This window comes from Simochromis diagramma, unplaced genomic scaffold, assembly GCF_900408965.1.
Source record: "Simochromis diagramma unplaced genomic scaffold, fSimDia1.1 OVJJ01000612.1, whole genome shotgun sequence".
In the NCBI taxonomy this organism is placed as follows: Eukaryota; Metazoa; Chordata; class Actinopteri; order Cichliformes; family Cichlidae; genus Simochromis; species Simochromis diagramma.
The window spans coordinates 508465-529372 of record NW_024387419.1 but is presented as its reverse complement, the minus strand read 5'-3'; the positions used below and the strand labels follow the sequence as shown (position 1 = coordinate 529372).

The window sequence follows — 20908 nt, the reverse complement described above, 5'->3', positions numbered from 1 at the left end:
TGATTTATGTCTCCAAACTGAATCAAACTTTTGCTTGTTCAACGAATGTACTAACCAGTACACAGTGAAGCCACCTACTGCTGTTGCCTTCCTAAACAGCAGTACATACCAGAAATCACATCCGCTTGCTGGTGCTGTTTCAGCTGGTCCTGGACCTCAGTGTGTATGATTGGTTTTTAAGGATATGTCAGTGCAGAAGCTCAGAGAATCTCTGTGCTCTTTAAATCACAACAGATGAGACTTTCTTTGACTTCTTGACTTGATGCTGATGCTCTGGCTGACGCAAAGGTTTTGTCTGCGTGGTGACCACTATCGTCCGGAAGCAGACTGCAGCATTGGAGTAAATGGTGACATCACCACTTTGAGGGTGACACGGTGGATCTTTTAGCTAAACACCAAAGAAAAAATTGAAGAAAAAAAAACAAAACAAACAAACAAACAGGTAAACATTAGTCTTTACCCCCTATGTGTTCAGCTGATATTTGTCCACTCGTTCAGTGCTGACAGTAATTTAAATTAAACATTATTATTAGTGTTTCTACACACAGTTTGCTTTAAACAAATGCCAAACCTACTCAGGCAGCATTTAAGTACTTTTTTTTTTCTTTTTTAATAATCAATCAATTAGAATGTCACCATCCTTACACTTAATTTCAAAGTTCAGGAGCTTCTAACAAGCTAGTCCCAGCCCTTCCCATCTTATGTTTTTCCTATCAGCTGTCTCATTGGCCAGGTCGTTGTTATGGTGATCCTTGATTGTCTCACTTTAGAGTCATTTTAGAGTGACTCGAACGAGCAGCAGGTGGACAGCTCTCCAGCTGCTGCTTTACCGCTGGCCACAGTGCATGAGGACAGTGTTGGAGTTTATCTGCAGTGTGAGGGGTTAAATTTGGGAGGGCATACTTTTGTGCCCTTTTGTGTGTGTTGTTTCAGAAACAAGGTTAGGCATGACTCAGTGCTCCCCTCATTTGTATATTCTCATTATAGTCGTGTCCAAATTCACGGGCTGCATCCTCCTGAGGACCCGGCCTTCGCGGTCTACGTGGGCCAAGTAACCAAGTAACCAAGTAACCTAGCCTTCGGCGCGTCGCTGTGACGTAATCGGTCTACATATACGTCCTCAGGAGGATGCAGCCCATGAATCTGGACATGACCTATGTCTCTCTCTTTCACCAACAGCACTGCTGTGTCTTCTTCTGTGGGATCCAGATGCCAAGGAAACACATTTGCGTGCACTGTGAGCACGTGACTTGTTTCTGTTTGCTTCAACCTCAGTCTCAGCTCTGATGCTGAATCTCAGCACAGTTAGCTTAACTCCGGGCTCTGCATTATGATTTTATGACTGAATTCTGATAACAGAGCACACTTTAAAAATTTTGTTTTTATTTCTCTGAGCATCCTAAACAAGAACAAAGTCACTAAAATGAGACTGCTGTAGGTAAGCGATAAAGACTGCAATCACCCTGAGGGTGCGCTGCAACTGGAGAACAGCCTAATTTGCTTGTGCTTCGTCTATTTGCATGTGTTTTCCCCAAACAGAGGAGCGCTGAGCTCTCAGGGCCCTGACAGGAGAGGAGTGAGTGTTACTGTGACTTCCTCATGATTGTAGGCATGACGTGTTTAAGGTGACAGGGCACTAATAGTGTTGAAGTTTACTGAAGCTCTATAAAGGTGAACGTAAAGGTGAGCTGTGAGAATGATGATTTAAAAGCTTTTTACACTGCAGCTGTAAAGCCTGCTGGCATTTGTGAAAATAAAACTAATAAGGCGGATTATAATTCAACTGATTGTTGTCAAAAACTGTTTTCCATCATATCAACATTTCATGTGTAATCTGAGCTAAGAAAAGATGACTGAGGTGTGTGTGGGTGTGTGTCCTGCCCCTCAAGTGAGGGGCTAAAAGGGGGAATGCCTGACAAAAATAACAAGAATTGCAGCAGCCTCGAAACTGCAATGATATAATTTTGCTCGAGGGCAAGTTTCACTACACAAACAGGGGTTTTCTTCGTGTATCTTTGTGAGCACTGGTCTCATTAGCAGGCCCTTACGTTGGGATCTGTTTTATGATTCAGGTGTAGGTTATTGTTGGCCACTTATTTGTGATGCTTAAGGTAAGGGCTTCATTATGTCAGCACAGAACCTCACATATCTACAAAGTGTGTGTGCGCCTCCAGACGTAGCCTAAAAGAAACCACCAAAGGCTCCACAGATCAGAGACAGAAGCATTCCAGCCCCGCCCAAACACATGCACACAGCTGTCTACAACTTCACCTACTCAAAAGCTACATGTTTCCCTCAACCAACCGTTTATCTCAAACATTTCATGTGTTAACTCCATCTGGATTCTTTTCTGTGGTCAGGCCTCACAGTGTGGCTACAAGTCATCTGTGAAACACGATAACCTACAAAGAAAAAAAGGCATGAAAACCGGGGTGTTTATACCAGTTTCTTGCATGAGCTTTCGAGTGAATATCAAGAATTCGTCCCGTAATATCAGAGCGAGCAATGCAGTGCTGAAGTAACTGCATGAGAAAATAAGAGAGGAAACAGAAAGGTGAACTCATGCTGTGTCCTTACTATTGCACCTTAATCATTAGATACACACTTGAAATGTGGCAGTCTGTCGTGAGAGGATGAGAGGTGAAAATGTCTTTATGAAACTTTAAGTCAAGTCGATTCCTTTCCAAGCTGCTGGACTGGAGTCTGAATGCACTCAGCTTTAAAATCACTCAGAGTTCTTGGCTAGCTTTACTTTAGCATGTTGTGTGTGCAGGTGCTTACACAGAGCCAAAGTTATCTCACCTTCTCTCAATCTGATTTTTAAGTTATCATGTCATGTGTACCTTTGGTGGAATGGCACCATCAGTGGCCATGTTATGTTGGAAGAATTGCAGGGAAAGTTACTGAAAGCATGCATTTATATGTAGGAAACTCAACTAATCATAAGAAAAAACTGTTACAGTGTCAAATTAAAACATGTTGTTCATTTTCACTAATTATAGCGTATTTTTTCATAATGTTAAGAGTTTGGTTTTACAATGGTCTGGTTTTGACTCAATTCAGTTTTGTTTTGTCTGAAAAATGGTCCAAAAACTAAGAAGAAAAGCTGAAAACCAACAAAAAATATTCATATCTGATAGGCAGTAAAAAGTGGATTTGTTTGGCTCTGCTTTTGCTTCATAAATGAACAAAAAAGAAAAAAAAAAACCCTCATAAAGTAAAGCTCAGTACAAGTTGCTGGAAACATGAATACTCCCACATTTTTTCTGCCGCCCTCTCATCAATGCACTCTACTGTGCTGCTGTGCGCTGTTACTGCACAACATATGTTTTTGGTTAGGTAGGACAGTTAGCAAAGCAGGGCAGTGGACAGGAAAAAACACACACACACACACACACACACACACACACACACACACACAGAGTAGGTACAATAGCATCTCTATCTGATGGCATCTTTATCTACCCCCCTCTGAGAAGACTGCTACTGGAGGCTACCTTTACTGGAATGCAGGGGGAAAACACACACACACACACCCCAGCTGTTTACAACCCCAAGACAGCTGGCTGCATACCTTTGACCAAATGTCAAAACATTCCTTTGTAAAAATCCCTGAGTTTTCTGTTTCTGTCGTCAGCAAAATAAAAAGCAAAACAAGAAAGATATCAGCTGGGAATCTCAGATTCTTGCTGTTTTGAAACTCATTGTGCTGGAATGCTCCCCACAAGAAACGCAGCTTGATTTCCAGCAGTAGAAGAAGAAGGAGAAAAATCCCTCTTAGCCACAAATCAAAAACATCAAACTCTTTTGGAGGCTCACCCCTTTGTGCCAACATGTACTGATTTACAGTATGGATTAAGATGAGACGGTCTTAAAGCGCCAAAAACCCTGCAACAATGTGCCATTGCCTGCTCTGCTTCAACTGCACTAGATTAACAACTTTAAGCATCGTGGATCAGTTAAGTGCTTCCCAGATTTCCTTATGATCTCAACTGTTGTGAAAATAGCAGATTAAGTACACTACCGTGCTAATGCCAAACTTTGTTAATTACTCCTGATTAACTTCAAAAGTCATCCAGATCCACAAAAATGTGAGGCATTAGTGCAAAAACAGGCACGAGTTCATGACCAGCCAGTAGGGTGATAATCAGATAAAAATAAAGAAACACCCAATGAAATTTTCTCCACTGCAGGAGTCATATCATGGTCTTCGCTGGGTTTGTGAAGACTCCACAAAGCTCCGCATAATTTTACTCTGAGGGAGCCCAACTTAAAAACAGCTCGGTCAGAGTTCAGCCGTTGGAAAAAACAGCACCAAAGCTACCTCCTGCTGCCGGTCAGTGCAGCGCTGCTGGTTTCTGTGGTTGCGCGGCCTGGGAGATTGGCCGAGAGTTTGCGGGCTGACTGAGAGGAGACTGGAGATGGTGATGGGAATGGAGACCCAGCTTTATGCAACACCTGGACCACAATGAAAATGGACCGTAAACAAGCAAGAGTACAGCTCCCAGAACAGTACAGGCTCTTAACTCTTTTCCTAGGCTGACAACTGAAGGAACACCAGACCAATCTGAACGTGCAATTTGAATTACTCTTTGTTTTGGCGTGCTTCACCCTCAAGTGATAGACTGTGGTCATGTATTACCCCAGCTGCTTATTCACATGATTCGTTCTTAAAATTTTAATCGAGAGCGTTTCCTTCAAACTATTTCTACAGTTTTTCGTTTTTTTGCAGTAATGAGCATGTAAGAGAGAGAGCTCAGGTCGAGCAGTTTGGAGACAAAGTTAGAAAGTGTCAGTGGATATATTTGACAAAGGGTGTTGAAGATGAAGCTGCCAGGCAGGTGAAAAAGAGGAAGACCACAGAGAAACTTATGGATGTAGTGAAGAAGGACATGCAGAGGGTTGGTGTGACAGAGGAAGACAGGGTGAGATGGACCCTGATGGTGGTTAAGATCTTTGAGGGCTTGTTGACGAAGGTATTTGGGACCAACTGTATCTTGTAAAATATATTTGGACAAGGCTATTGACTTGTAACTGCTAATCTGTTCACTCAGGTCCTTCCTATTTAGTGTTTTCCCAAAATTAACCTGGTTAGGTTGTTGCTTTGAAGGTCCTCAATTTCAGTGATGTCAGTCACAAGTCTCTCATAGCGTAAGCAACAACTTCAAGTCCTTTTTTATCTTTGTTCACTGGGAGCTGGAGGGTCACTCCAATCAGCACTTGTAATGGCTCAAACCTGGCTGTGCGTTTATGCTTTGCTGAGTCTACACCAGGTGTCCCCAATCCCAGTCCACGAGGGCCGGTGTCCCTACAGGTTTTAGATCTCACCCTGGGTCAACACACCTGAATCACATGATTAGTTCATTACCAGGCCTCTGGAGAACTTCAAGACATGTTGTGAAGGTAATTTATCCATTTAAATCAGCTGTGTTGGATCAAGGACACATCTGAAACCTGCAGGGACACCGGCCCTCGTGGACTGGGATTGGGGACACCTGGTCTACACACAGTTTTGTAGACCATTATCTACATGTTGTAGCTGTTAAGTGCTACCAGAGGGCGGTGTCACAAACAACCGACCTTGATGTTCGCAGGGCTCCAGAGGCACCAGCAGCTTCAAATATGTGTTTGCTGCTTTGTAATGGCCTTTTAGCAGCTGCTCTCTTAATCTGATTTATTTGTCTGGCAGAAACCTTCCTCATTGTGCCTTTATCTGCACGAACCCATGTGTGCTCTGGCTCAGCCACAGATCTCTTAACATTATGGTGATCATGCTTAAATTTTCGTGAAATATCGAAGGTTTTCATTACGTGTCCAAGGCATTCAACTATTTCACTCTTTTCAGCAGCAGAGAGATCCTTTTTCCTTCCTATGTTGCTTGAAAATGGTGGTCTGCTTAATAATGTGGAACATCCTTCTTTAGTAGTTTTTCCTTTAATTGGGCTGACCTGGCAATTAATGATCACAGGTGTCCAAGATTGTTTTCAGTGATACAAAGAGTCCCGAGACACAATTCCACCCATGGGTTTAATTGAAAAACAACTTATTTAATCTTTATGACACTTCAACACAATTTGCATAATAATTTGGCACACGGTGTATTTATTTGTCCCTGCATCTCCGCTGCTGCGTCCTGCTGTTACTGTATTTATATTCAGGCTAGATTCTCCTTCTCTCAGTCTCAGTGCACCTCCTGTTACTTGTCCTCACGCATACGTCACGTGTGGAACTAACCAGAGACAGATGAAGTGAAATAATGTTAATGGCCTTGGTGACAACACATTATGTTCCAGTAAAAGTTTCCAAACTAGCATTACACCGAGCGTAACGACAGCAGGAGACAGAAAGCATCATGTCTGCTCGCTTTGACCACAGCTTGGTTCGATCTCGGGAGGAGACACAAATCCCTTTGGGGTTGCGTGAGGAAGGGCATCCGGGATAAAACTCACTGCCAAATCAAATATGCAGAGCTACCTGCTGCTGTGACCCCTTGTGAATAAGGGAGCAACTGAAAGTAGCTTTTAGTCTGTGATCTGAATCCGGTCTTCAGGTGTTCTTTATAATGACCAAATTCTATTATTAAAAGGTACAACTATTGTACATCTGAGTAAAAGACACCCTCAGTGACCGTGTTTTTTTGAAGGAACTGAAGACCCCCCCCCCGGCTAAAAGAAAGCTTCCATTTATTATCAAGAAATACCACCTGAATGAGCAGAGTTTGTTTTTTAAACTGCAACCAGTCTGGTTTGACTCATTAAGACAGATTTGTCTGAAAAACGGTCAAAACATTAAGCAGATTACGCTATGAATTCAAAAAAATAGCTAATATTTGTATATGATAGACAGTAAACAATGAATTTTTGACATTTTTGCTCTTTTTTTGCTTTATAAATTACCGTATTTTCCGGACTACAAAGCGCACCTGAATATTAGCCGCACAAGCTAAAAATCAGGGGAAAATCCTGTTTTGTACATACATTAGCCGCACCTGACTAAAAGCCGCAGGTGTTTCAATGTTGACTTATCATATGTAAGAGAATATGCACAAAGGGAATTGTCAGGAAAGAGATGGCTTTTTGGAGACACACCCCTTTTATTAATATTTTGAAGAACAAGTTATGGGTACATATTTGCATAACTTTTTAGGTATACGTACAAGTAGCGGTAATTACAAGTAGGAAACATGTACTGTGCTTCATAAATGAGTAACAAATGTGGTACATAACAATAACCTTCAGCACACCAGAAAAATAGATTGGACTACCTTTTAGGCTCAGGTGCAGTGACACGGCTTTAACAAGAAGAAAAGTCAGTCATTCACCACCATCTTTCTCTTCTTCCTGCGCACTAAAACCACCAAAGTCCTCTTCTCCAGTGTTGGAAACGAACAGGCTCAGGATGGCTTCGTCATCCACTCTCCGCTTCTCTCCTTTGTTGTCACTTTCAAAACCAAAGAAATCCTCGTTGTCAGTGTCAGAGTCGAACACCCTCTGAAGGGCCGTGGCGGTGTCCTCCTCTCCATCATGCAGCAGTCCAGCCCTTCGAAATCCGTTGGTGATCGTGGATGTTTTCACACTTTTCCACGCTGTCAGAATCCACTGGTGGAGTTGAGCATAACTTGCTTTTCGCAAGTTTATCGCCGCTCGTCATCCACGCCTCCCGCTGAACGCATAGCGCTACTTTGAAGTTTGTTTTTCACGCTACTTCGTACGGCACTATGTTGCCTGGCAGACGGACATGTGATCAACATACCACTCTTGAACCCCGATACTGTGTGTCTGATCACATGCCCTTCCGCCAGGCAACGTAGTGCCGTACAACAGCGGAACAAACAAAACAAATCCTCTTACGATATCACAAAAATCATGGACAATCCATAGAAAAGCCGCACCTGACTAAAAGCTGCAGGGTTCAAAGCTTGTGCAAAAAGTAGCGGCTTATAGCCCGACAATTACGGTAACTGAAACATCCTCCTCATGAAGTAAACACCAAAGTAATTAAGTAGTAGGTAGTTAGTAGTAATAGTAGTATTAAATAATGGTAAAGTTCATGTTTCTTCACTATCTACTATAGAAATTTCTGTTTTTATAGAAGTTTTTTTCAAAGAAAAAAGTCAAATTTCAGAAAGACAATACAAACATTTTTCTGTCCAAAGAAAACAAGTTTCTTAAAATTTAAGCTCAAAGAGTCATGCTGAGAGATTTATTTCTCCAGCAAGATTTCTTTATCACACAGAAAAACAGATGAACTGCTGCCCTTCCTTTGGTAACATTCAGATTTCTCAGGCATTAAATGTGTAGTTAATCTTCTTTGCACTGACAGAAAGGAGAGTTTCACTGGTTGTATTTGGCCCCTCCTGACTTACACAGTCTGCAATGGAGCACCTGATATAAGGTCAAAATTTGGAGGCATTTGGGTAAAAATGCTAAATTGCACAATGCAGTCTGAGATCTTTTAGATAGCAAACATGTCGGGTGTGCAAGAGCTTCGGTGGGAAAAACAATCTAAAGCACAGCAGTCAAGTGGGCAACTGGTATCCATCTAAAAACCTCAGCAGAGTTGAAAACATGAGCCATTAAATTTAATTCTGAGCATAACCAATTACCGTGCTGTATGCAAAAAGACTCAATTAGCCACTATAACTTAAAACCGCCCCTCAAACTGTGACCAAAGCAAGATCTTTAAAGCCAAAGATGGATTTCTTTTAGATGTGCAACGATCCCGTTGGAGCGTCGTCTCACGGTCAGCCACCGCAGAGCAGCCTAAAAAAACCTGTTGAGGAGGCACAGAGACAGAAACAGCAGAGAGCTCGCAGTAGATCATAAAACCACACATGAAAGCGAGCTGACAGCGCCGCGGCAGCTGCTCTGTCAAACACAAAAATGAAAGGAACTCATCACTTAGTCTTCCAAAACTACAAAGGACATAACAAATGTCGCACAACATACGGGTCTGACAACCAGTAGGGCTTTTAATGATACGTCACCCTAAAACACACCTGTGTGACTGTAAGTAGGAGTTTCTATCATTTGTACAATAAAATTCATGCTTCTTTGGCTGCGTTCTGTGCATTTTTATTCAGTTTAATCTCCGCTAACTGAATTTTATTATTACATTTCTCAGGAAACTATGACGTGTGGTTTGTTTGAAAAACAATATTTAAAAATACCTGAAAAACGAAGCTTGGCAATAAACCGACGCTCTGTCAACATGTTAAAAAGTTTGAAAAAGTGTCTGATGTTGGATTTTTATTGTCAGAAATACGTCGTTTTAATGGATAACCAGTGTGTTTGTCGAAGACTTGGCGGGCCTTCTTGAACTCTCTCTTCTGTGCACCATTGAAGTGCGCCAAGTTAAATCATGTCCGCAGCCAACAGGTGCTAATTTAAGACTTCTTCACGGGCTTTGTATTTATTTTAAAAGTCGAGTGGAAAGATTAAAATAATGAGGTGGTGAAAAGGCTTTTAACCGTTCAAGCTTTTGTTTTCCCTTCCTCTCTGGCACACCGATTCAGCTCACCTACCACATGGAGGACGTTTTCCAGCTTCAAACTAAAATACCTCTGTTTACTTTGTTCCTATTTTCACTCCTTACTGTAGTATGTTGAGCTTTTTACATGGCATTTTATCACTTATTGAGATTTTATTTAATTTCACCATTTCCCTCTACTTCATTGAGCTATAGCAATAGGTTGCAAGTTTGATTCCAGATAGAGAGACAAACAGGTCTTCTTTGGATGTCATCCAAATCAAAACATGCAAGCCTTTATTGAGCTATAGGCTCTCAAAAATCTGATTTACTTACCAACATAACCAGAAACCATCACCGTCAGTGCCCTGGCCCCAATTAAACACATGAAGATGTAGAAACAAACTAATAAAGTGCTTTTGACTCGCCTTTAGGCTTTCCCAGATGCACCGTGACTCATTTTTCCTCACCTCTATTTTCACCAAAGCATGTTTATGTCTCGACTGACCGACTGGCTGAAAAGCACTGGTAAGAGGCTCAAAGACCAAGTCGCTGAACGGCTGAGCGAGCAGCAAAGCCAACGAGTGACCGACCAACTTTAAACAAAACCTCAAACTCACCGTGTCATCACACAGCTGATCACTGGCTGAAAGGACACCATAGTATTCCAGTCTGGGAAATCGACACACACACACTCACACACACACAGACACACACCCACAGAGAGTAGTAATTAGTTATGCTCCTGGTGAAATGTTGACCAAATGGCTTACATCCCTCTGCTGTCTCAGACTGGAGAAGCCAACCCTCCCCCTCCTGCAGCACACACACATTCTTCAAAACACAGACACTGTGAAAAGGGCACCAGGCTGTTCCATAAAGACACGCTGCTGAATGACACTTGTATCCACATTAAAACTTTTCAGGCATAAATCCTGAGAAAAGGAAACTTTCTAAATGTTAGAAGCCTGTAAGAAGATCCGACTGAAACAAACAACGCTTTAATGACCTATTGTTGCCTCACTCGTTTTTCATTAACTGCTTGTTAAATATAGGTATACTGTTGTAACCGACACACACCCGAGGGATTACCTATCTCATCCGATCTGGGAGCGCCTTGGGAACCCTCCCCAAGCAGGAGCTGAGGATAGTGGGGACAACAGCATTCAGCATAAAAGCAAGCAAACTGAAAGAAGGTGCACCCATGCTTCGCTTTTTGACAACATATATCAAAACAGTGATCAGCCGCCTCTCCACCAAGTTCCTCAACCCAAAGACGAACTCCAACTCCACCATGCTGGACTGTAGCTGACTACTACAACTGAACTCTTGTTCTCCTCCAGTGAGCCTCTGATTGTACAGATAAGACGCCCGCTTCACACGTCACGGAGCCAGCATTTAGCTCTGTGCAGCACGAGTCCCAGCTCTCCACCTGCTTCAGGATCTGGTTGGTGTGACTCTAAAGTGTGCAACAGATTGCCAGAGTTGCACCATGCTCAACGCATCAATGTATCAACAATGTAATTTCATTAAAATGCCACAGCGACGTTGAGTTCAGCGAAGGTGATCAATAACGTTTAAGCCTCAACAAAATCTAAGTTGCGTTAACAAAAGGAACAAATCACCCCCTCAGAGTTCTTACAAAGGAAGAAACTAGCAATAAAGATCAAACCAGTTTTCACGTGACGCTGTTAATCTACTTATCTCTGCTCCATTTTAACATGGGAGTCTATGGCGATTTATACACTTTTCAAAGCAGCCTCAAGTGGCCACTGGAAGAATTGCAGTTTTTGTCTTTAGGCATTGGCTTCATTTATCAGCCTGTAACCTGCTGCTTTGTACTGAGGCACAATCACAACACAGGCTGTTATCACTCTTAGAAAGCTGGAATGGGACCTTGACTTAAGATTATTTTGTAAAACAGAAATCTGTAGACAGCAAATAGATAAGATAAAGAAAGTCACAGGCTCACACAGTGCTCATCCCTCTAAATCTGTGGTCCACACAGACACCGTAACGCTCTGTGTGCAGGCCCTCCCTGACCCTAAAACACATTCCACACTCACGCCTTTCACACACCTCAGCTTCACCTTCGCTCTGCCTGTCCTTCTCCCCTTTCCTTCAAGGACTTAACACTTAATCATTAAACATCCCAAACACATTTCAGCACCACACTTCCCTGTCCGTCACTCACCTTCCGAGCTGATTTTATTGTGTATCCATCTGTGTGTGAGTGTCAGCTCGCCACCAGACACAAAACAGCCACAGAGCCCAGCTTTGATTTTTATCTCCTTTAGCGGTCTCAGTCACATTTTCCCAGGGGCTATGTTACTGTGTTTCCAGATGACTGAGCCAGGTTTTCCATTCCCCCACTGTGGTCAATCTAGACGCACACCAGCCAACATTTACACCACTACCACTGCTGCTGCTGTGACTTCTCAGCAGAGTGGGAAAGAGACAGAGAGAGAGAGCACGAGAGGCACTGGGAGCAGAGGTTGCATGTCCTACTTATGCACGGACCACCCCCAGCAGAACACACAGCAATAATTGCTTGTAGTAATTCAAAGACGCCCTCCTCGGTTCTACCGGCTCACCACCCGTGGCATCAAACTGTGAGACGAGAGGCTGGGAGGAAACCTTGCCCCCACAGAGCGACTTGATCTCGCAGCATGAGGTCACATCAGCTTCTGAAAGCCTGAAGGTAAAACTGCTGTTTTTAGCTTGCTGAACATCTCTTTCAGATAGGTGGCGTTTCTCGGCGATGATGCAGCCCGCCACCATTTATTACACATTTTCGTTCATCTTACTTGACAGCACAAAGTAATAGATTCTGTAGTGCATTAAGACTCTTCAGAGGGGACATGTGCTTTGGGGGGGAAAAAGGCAACTGTTGTTCTGTGCCTAAGAATAAGCAAATGGATTAAACTGTCTGAACTTAGCTGATTAGCTTTCAGTGCACAAACCTTACAGAGTAGCTTTCTACATCTTGGGATGGGAAGGTGGACCGGCGGATTGTCGCAGTGTCAGCAGTAAACCAGACATCATAGCAGACTGCCGTAGCAGTTAAGAGAGCTGAGCCAAAAGGCCGTCTTCGTTCCAACCCCAACCGAGGATCATGAAGTCTGAGTATTGACCAAGAGAGTAACGCAGAAAAGTTTCCTCCACATAGGGTGACTGGGCTAAGCCTTAGAGATGTCCAGAGGGCGTGTCAAAAAGGAGCCAGCTGGTTAGGATGCCTCCTTTTTAGAGGTTTTCTTTTTTCTGGCGACACCCAACTGGGAGGAGATCCTGAGGTAGACCCACTGGAGATATTATATATCGCTTGTCAGGCCTGGAAACGTTTTAGGATCTGCCAGGAGCAACTGGAAAGTTTAGTTGGGTAGAAGGATGTCTGGAATACCCTGCTGCTACTGCGATCTGACTTTGGATGGATGGATGGTTAGATGGGTCACTGTATATCATACTGCTGCTGCAGGCGAGGCAATAAATTAAAAAAGATAAAATGCCCTTTATTTTGTTTGTTTGCAAAAACATACAAATATCCTCATAAATATCATTGTAACAAACTTCCTTAAAGTATTGTGATTTAGGCTGGGGCTATATCACAAGTTGTGGATGCAGGAACGCAACCAAATACTTTTAGATGCCTTCTTGAATCTGTGCGGACACAACATCACACCGCACCAGTGCAAACTCAAGTAAAAGCATCTTAGAAACCATGTGAGGAACATGCAATGAGCTCAGAGAATCACAGGATTTCATTTACAAGGATTCCCACATCCCACAAACAGCCTCACGCTGGATTATTTATGGCCCAGACCAAGTCATCTAAAGTATGACATCTGTCAACACTTGGGCGTCTTTACCTCACATTAAATGATGTAAGAAGAAGATGAACAGTCTCCTTTCATCCAGGATCCCCCCAGGCAGGAACCTTTAACCTCCAGGTTTGAAAGCACAGTGGCATTACATTCTGTGTGTGTGTGTGTGTGTGTGTGTGTGTGTGTGTGTGTGTGTGTGTGTGTGTGTGTGTTGGGGTGGGGGGGAATCAAAGACAGTGACAGCTGAGAAACATCAACCTGCACCGGATATCTGCTTTAGCCTTGGAGAATCACATGTTTTTTTCCTTCACAAAAAGAGCAGGACTTTAAACTAAGCTGTGCACAATCACTTCAGTGGAAAGTTCAAACCAGCAACCCAGGGAGCAGCTACACAGACCTGCGACAATAACCACCACAACCGCTGCTCTGTTGGGTCAGGCCTGTTGCAACAGCCACATCCTTATGAAATCCAGTCCCTACATCCAATGAGAGTGCAGTGGCATACGAGTAACAAGCCAAGGGTCTAAATCTGTGCAGAAAACTTTACAGAACGCATCGTGCATTTAACACAGTGCAGCATAAGCGACTTTACACATACTTTCAGCCCGTCCAAACAGGGAGTTTTCACACACAAACACACGTATATACGCTGTCAGTTGTTATGGTCACTCACTTTGGTGATGATGAGCGGCTCCCCGTGCTCTAGCCCTCCTTTCAACGTGAACCCCCAAGGCGCGCCCCCGCTCAACTGGACCTGAATGTGGTGGAAGGAGACGAGCTGCTCCACGGTTTCCATCCTTATCCTTCCGCTCCGTGTATCCGTTATCCCTCTCGTTTTCTTCGTCCTGCTGTCTGTGTTGTTACTGAGGTTAGCGGCGCCGGTGGCGGTAACTCCGCTTCTCCATCACCGCTGTAACATCAACGAGGAACGGATGGATTGGCTGGGGAAGAAGGACGGAGGGAGGGAGTGCAAAAGGGGGAGGGCAGAAAGTTTTCACGCGGGGCTCAAAGTTAGCAACAATTACAGTGAAATGTCGCTTTCTATTTCCGGTTAAAATGTTTAACTTGACCACAAAGTGACTTCTAGTCGAATTTTATAAAGGTAGATTTGTGTTATAACGTATCATAATCATCTTTTGGTAATACCACCTCATATACTTAGCTTTTAACGCGAAGATTTCACATTAAATTAGCTTTTATTTTTATATCCACACAACCTATTTCCGGTCTAATATTCACAAAATTCCCACGGCAACAAACTTTGGGAAAACTTTTACAACGCGAGGTAGGCGGGGACTTCTCCCACTAGCCAAACGCCTCGATTTGACCGATGGAAAGCTCGGCCAATGAGAGAGCGGCTTTCGGACGTATCTTCCAATACGATGGGCCAAAGAGGCAGAAGTTGTGAGGGCGCCTCCCGCTGTATTGTTAACAGCATCAGGCGGTAAGCAGCAGAACGAGAGGACAGTCCTGGGCTTTTATTTGAAACAGGAGATACGCTGCGAAAACTATCAGCTCATTTTAAGCCGCCATCTCCACATATAATTGCATGATTTAATGCAAGAGAGCTGCTTCACTATAATTTTGCTGTATAACGTAATACTGCAGGCCTCTGAAGAGCAGATTGTAGCCATATCAAAGGAAATCACTCCTAAGACTTACTTATTATGGACTATGTTAATAAGATTACTACAGATTTATATGTTTTCTGCCTATAAATGTTTGTGGCAGTCATAGGCGATGTGGCTTTCAACCAAGCTGGGTTTTTTTTTTTTTTTAACTATGTAAAACACTTTTGTTTAGCAAATATTGAGAAAGACAGAAAAAGTACAGACGTCTTTAAGTTCAATTTGTCTTGATTTACTAGCCAAGGAATCCCATAAAGTTGATTTTGTTCGTCTGAATGCAGCGTTTTTAGCAGGAGAAACGTTTAGTCACTCATTCAAGTGACATGCAAAGTTCCTCAATGTGAGAGGAAAGTCATGGGCAGGTGGGTGACATAATAAAGCATATTTTATACCATAATGAAGTGAATATAATTTAAAAAAATATATATATATTATTTTATGTGGTCTGGACATTGCTGGAAACATTTGAGATATTTTAATAAAGTTCTATTTATTTTAATAAATATATATTTAATTTAATAAAGTAAATATTTAATCATATGTATTATTTATTTTATTAATATACATTGTATTTAATGAGTTTTTTATAGTTAAATATGTTTTTTTAATAATATGTTTTAATTAATAACTTTTAAAAAATATCCTTTTCTCTGTTTTAGTGTAGAAAAAGTTGCACATTATAATTTAAAATCTTGTTCCCGTTGAGGCTGAGCTTACTAAAGGAATGGGAAAAGTGTGAATTAGCACTCAATCCAGATATTGAAAAGCCCTCTTATCTGCAGCTGGAGGAAACTATTTTCAGTCATCAGTCCTTTGAAGTTATGAAAGGAATCTCTGAGTGCAGTTTAAAAACACTTACAGGTTATCCGTTGTGTTTCTGCATTATGCTGACAGACATACAGACACTCCTGCTCAATATCAATAGTTGAAGAGGTAACTTCCAAGTTAGGCTTGTTATGAAAAGATCTTAACTCTGTTCACGGACTTCTATTCCTATCACAACAAAGACTTTCCACCCTCCACCCTGAAGCTCTGCAGACCTACACGAGCACCTAATTATGCTGGTTTGCAGGCCAACAATAACATTTAATCACATCCCACATTTTTCTAAATTCTTACCAGTCTTCTTATATAACAGCTGTATTAAGACACAATCAGTCAAGAAAACACCACCAGTCAAAGCTGTGGTGTAAGAACAACACACAGCATGTTGTTTAACATCTTGTTAAAGTGTGTCATGAAAAAATGTCACACATGGACATTGGTATATAGCCTAGTCTAGCATGGGGGAAAATACACCTAACTACACATCTAAAGGTTAAAATTAGCATATTATACATAAACAGTTGTTGTAAATATAATAAACATGTTCCCATGCGTCTTTGGGTGTTAGTTTGAGTCAGATGTATTGAAAATGTCTAACAGATATCATACAAAGCGATGAAAACAGCCAAAGAAGCCACTAAAAGGCATGAAAAATGTTTGAAATGTTAAGTTAAGTGAAGGGTAAAACTATACTAATGAACTGCATTTAGATACTTTTATTCCTCATTGACACAATACCCAAACAATAATTGTGCTCTCAAATAATCCCCAAAGTTTCTTACATTAGGTATCACACATGGTGAAAATAACTACACAGCAAAAAAGAGTACATTATCTTTTTTCCTGCAGAAGTTTATGAGATTTTCTGTGTATGGTAAATTGCAAAAATTGAATCTGTGGTTAAAAATATTTTTAAAAAAGAAAAAAATGTATTTACTTTAGAAATAGTACACTGTACAGTATTTTTTCAGGGTTTTCAGTGTACATGCTATCAAAACTGGTAGCTCCAACACATAAAATGTATTATACAGTTATATTATTCTGCAGAGTTTCTGTATTTTAACTTGAAAAGAAACAATTATTTTGGACAAATGCGCTCTTGTCTGATCTCGCAGCCATGCTCCTGTCTCCAATCTGCTCCCCGTAGCCTGAAGTTTTCCCACTCTCTCCCTGCAGACAGAAATAATTGGACTATAGATAATCACAGCTGTGGAATGCCACCAAATTGCAACGCATTTAACTACATGTGTGTATGAGTCTCTATCTTTGTGTTTCAATAGAAAGAACAAACGAAGGAGAAGTGATAGAGAATCAAAGAAAACAGAGGCAACAGATGTGGACATGCCCAGACATCCCACCTTTCATCCAGACCACGAGGACTTTGTTTTGGTCAGATTCCTCTCGGCCTTGTTTTATTCTAAGAAACTCTGAGCTGGAATATTTGGTTTGGTGGTAAGTGCTGCTTTCATGTGAGGTCAAGTTTTTAAAAAACAGAAGGCGCAAGTGGAGATGGTTTATAGTGCGTGTTTCTTTCATTTATTTTGATTCTAGTGGGTTTAGCGTTTGAGGCTCAAACAGAAACAGGATGTTATTATTCAGATTTTCCTCGCTCAGAAGTGTGTAATATCTCTCTCTCTCTCTCTACATATATCCATCTATCTGAGCTTCCACGTGGTGCTGAGGCAGGTTATTGGCCGTTAGTTGGATGGGACCGGTCCCTTCTGGGGGTCCTTGACAATCAGGACTGTCCGGCCTTCAGTTAACCATTCTGGGGTCATGTCCAAATTCATGGGCTGCATCCTCCTGAGGCCGCATTTGTAGACCGATTATGTCACAGCGACGCGCCGAAGGCTGTCCAAATTCGTAGACTCCTCTGAATGCAGCCGACAAATGCGTCCTTTTCCCCGAATTTGAAGGATGGGTCGGGTGTGTCCTTCGTGGCCCACCATATCCCAGAATTCATAGCGTGGCCCAGCCAAACTCCAGTTTCCAACAATGGCGACCGCTACTAAGTTTTAAAATTACTTATACTATTCTTTCTGGGTCACAAAATAAACTTTTAACATATTTTCAGGCGAGAAAGTAGCTGTGTAAACATCAAATATCTGCTCGGTTTATCAAGATATTGCATATTTGCAAAAGTGCTTCGATGTTTTCGGAGACGTCTGCTACCCACCAGCTCGATAGCTAGCCGGGAGCTCGAGGGTCACTGAAGCCGCCGAGAACGGCACAACTCCCGGCACATCATTTTCAGATCACCGCAGACTTTCGCTACTCGGGTTAAACGTAATATATAAGTCACTTAGACAACCTTAAAATGTTATAGTTGGGCTTTTTTTCAGTGTTTTGTTTGTTTGTGAGTAAATCTGTTTGGCTGAGATTAAAGTTATTAGATTAGATAAAATAAAACGTTATTAATCCCCCTCCTCCTTGGTTTTTACACAGCTGAATAAACATCAAACAGAAAACTGATTAAACCGAAGTGTGAGACAGTCGAGAATTTACGCCAGTGACCTGTTATATTTTAGATAGCAAGGAGCAGACGGCCGGGTTTATTAAACTCCACCGAGACAGCGGTGACGCTAATCAGAAGGCTAGACCGTCCAATTTCCCCAGCCGTTTACTTCTGGCCTACCCGACCTTCTGAGGACCTGGCCCACGTAGACCGCGAAGGCCGGGTCCTCAGGAGGATGCAGCCCATGAATTTGGGTGTCTCTCATCAACTAGCAGCTGGTTCATTTGTGCTGCCAGATGCTCATGGAGTGCAGTCAGCTTCTTCAGCCTGTAGGCTTGAACCATATCGGGGCCTGGTGCTGTCCAACTCTTCATACATTGGTTCATTGGTTACTGGACCCTGTTCAGGGAAGTTGCAGTGGTCTGCTCTCAGATCCACTAACCACTGAGCATTGCTGTTATGGATTGTGTCTTTCTCCCATATACACTAAGTGACACTTGTTGCACACTCCCTCAGCATCTTTCATACTCTGACACGTGCCTTTTGCTCTTGTTCAATCTGTATTCAGAAGAACAACAAGCAAGCCACTCTTACCTGTCACTGGACCTTTTTGAGTTTTGGAATTGGAAACAGCGATCTTCACTGGTGGGGAGGTGAAACGACCTGGTAAATATGCTCCCGAAGGCCGTTATGGCGCTACCGGCAGAGGATGACAGCTATGTCAGTGTTAGCACGCTGAACGCTATACTGGAACAGCAACAGGAGTTTTATAAAGATCTGATTCACCAACAGCAAGATAGCTTTAAGATATTTGTCCAATTAATCATGGATGGAACTAACAAAAGGTTGGACAGCATTTAGCATTCGTGTACATGAATTAAATCCAGCCTGCAATTCACGGATGGGGTTTTCACTGAGCTGCAAACTGAAGAGAAGTGCATTAAAAGCAAGCTAAAAGAGTTTGAATCGGCAGTCCGTAGCATACATGAGGAACGCAAAGAATCAACAACCAAGATGGATTATTTAGAAAATCAATCGAGGAGGAACAACATTGTGGTGGATGGATTAATAGATAAAAAAGCAGAAACTTGGGAAGGATCAGAGGAGAAAGTCCGACACATGCTGAAGAACAAGCTGGGCCTGGACAGTGATAGCATTCAAATTGAACGCGCTCACAGAGTTGGTCCATACAAGGAAAATGGACGATCCAGGCAGATTATGGTCAGATTACAACGATTTAAAGATAGACAATTAATTCTCTCATCTGCCAGAAAGCTGAAAGATACCAGTCTTTACATCAACGAGGATTTTCAGTCCATCAGGAAAAAGAGAAAAGAACTGTTACCACGGCTGAGAGCGGCCAGAGGTGATATTGCCGTCCTGAAATCTGACAAATTAATTGTTAAACCAAGGTCCCCGAACCCCGGAATTAATATTTAGACTTCAGCAATGTTGTCATTTGTAGCTGTTGAGATTAATCGGATTCAATGATTTGCCGTACGTGTCACGGCTGGGGGCAGTCGTGTGGTGTATTGAAAAAAGGATCCAAAATGCAGGTACTGGCTGGGGTGCGAGTGAGTGTTTATTTACAGCGGTGAGAAGGTGACAAAACAGGAAGAGCAGAGCGGGGAGTAAACAAACCTAAACTGGGAAAACTAACGAACAAAACTTAAACCAGACACTCACGGGAGGAGGAGCAAAATGCACAAAGAGAGATGGCAGAGAGACACAGAATGAGTACCAGGTAACATAGAATAATGCAGACTGACATGGAGTTAAACAGACGACACGACAAAGAGCACAGGAAAACACAGGGCTTAAATACACGGGGAGTAATCAGGGAATGGGCCACAGGAGGGAGACACAGCTGGGAGCAATTAGGCTAACGAGACAGGGGAGAGGTAAAACTGAACACACTGACATGAGACATGAACTTTCAGAATAAAACAGGAAACTAACAGACACAGAGAACCAGACAGGACACTGAACTTGACAGGCAGACTCATGAGCAGACACAATAACACCATGGACAGACAGAGGGAACACAGGCAGGCATGAAACAAAAACACTAACACATAGCAAACCTAAACAAAAGACAAAACAGAATAACCGAGAACAAAGAATAATATAAAGAAACACAAAACACCGAGTCCTCAGACTCAGGACCATGACAGTACGTCCTGGATAAATCTCATCTTGTAATGTATGCTGATGATTCCACCATGTTTTATTCAGCCAGTGACAACTCCGAATTGACCACCGTATTACAACAAGATTTGCTGAACGTGTCTGACTGGATAAGTAAAAACAACACGATTTTAAACGTGTCTAAATCCAAATCCATGTTAATAGGAAGTAGAGGACGCTTAGTCAACAGCCCACAACTAAATCTTTCCATAGCTGGATCGGTATTAGAACAGGTCACCCAGATTAAATTATTTGGTGTTACCATAAATCAGCATCTTTCATGGTCTCAGCACATAGACTCTGTTATTAAGAAAATGGGACAGGGCATAGCTATAGCTAGGAAATGCTCCTTTTATATTACTTTTTCAATTATGAAAGATGTCATTAATGCACTAGTATTATCTCATCTAGAGTACTGTTCAATCATTTGGTCAGCAGCTAAGAAGACAGATCTGAACAGACTTCAGTTAATCCAGAATAAGGCAGCCAGATTAGTGTTAAGGTGTTCATGCCATACAAATATT

The 20908-nt window shown here is 42.2% G+C and overlaps 1 protein-coding gene across 1 annotated transcript in view; it reads right to left on the bottom strand.

The window, feature by feature from the left end:
* shroom4 (shroom family member 4) overlaps positions 1-14275 on the bottom strand; it is a 97368-nt gene extending 83093 nt beyond the window's left edge. Inside the window, exon 1 of the mRNA XM_040012579.1 lies at positions 13963-14275. Coding sequence (XP_039868513.1) covers positions 13963-14085 — 123 coding nt within the window. The 5' untranslated portion in view covers positions 14086-14275. The remainder of the gene's footprint in view (positions 1-13962) is intronic.
* Between the last annotated feature and the right edge of the window lie 6633 nt (positions 14276-20908).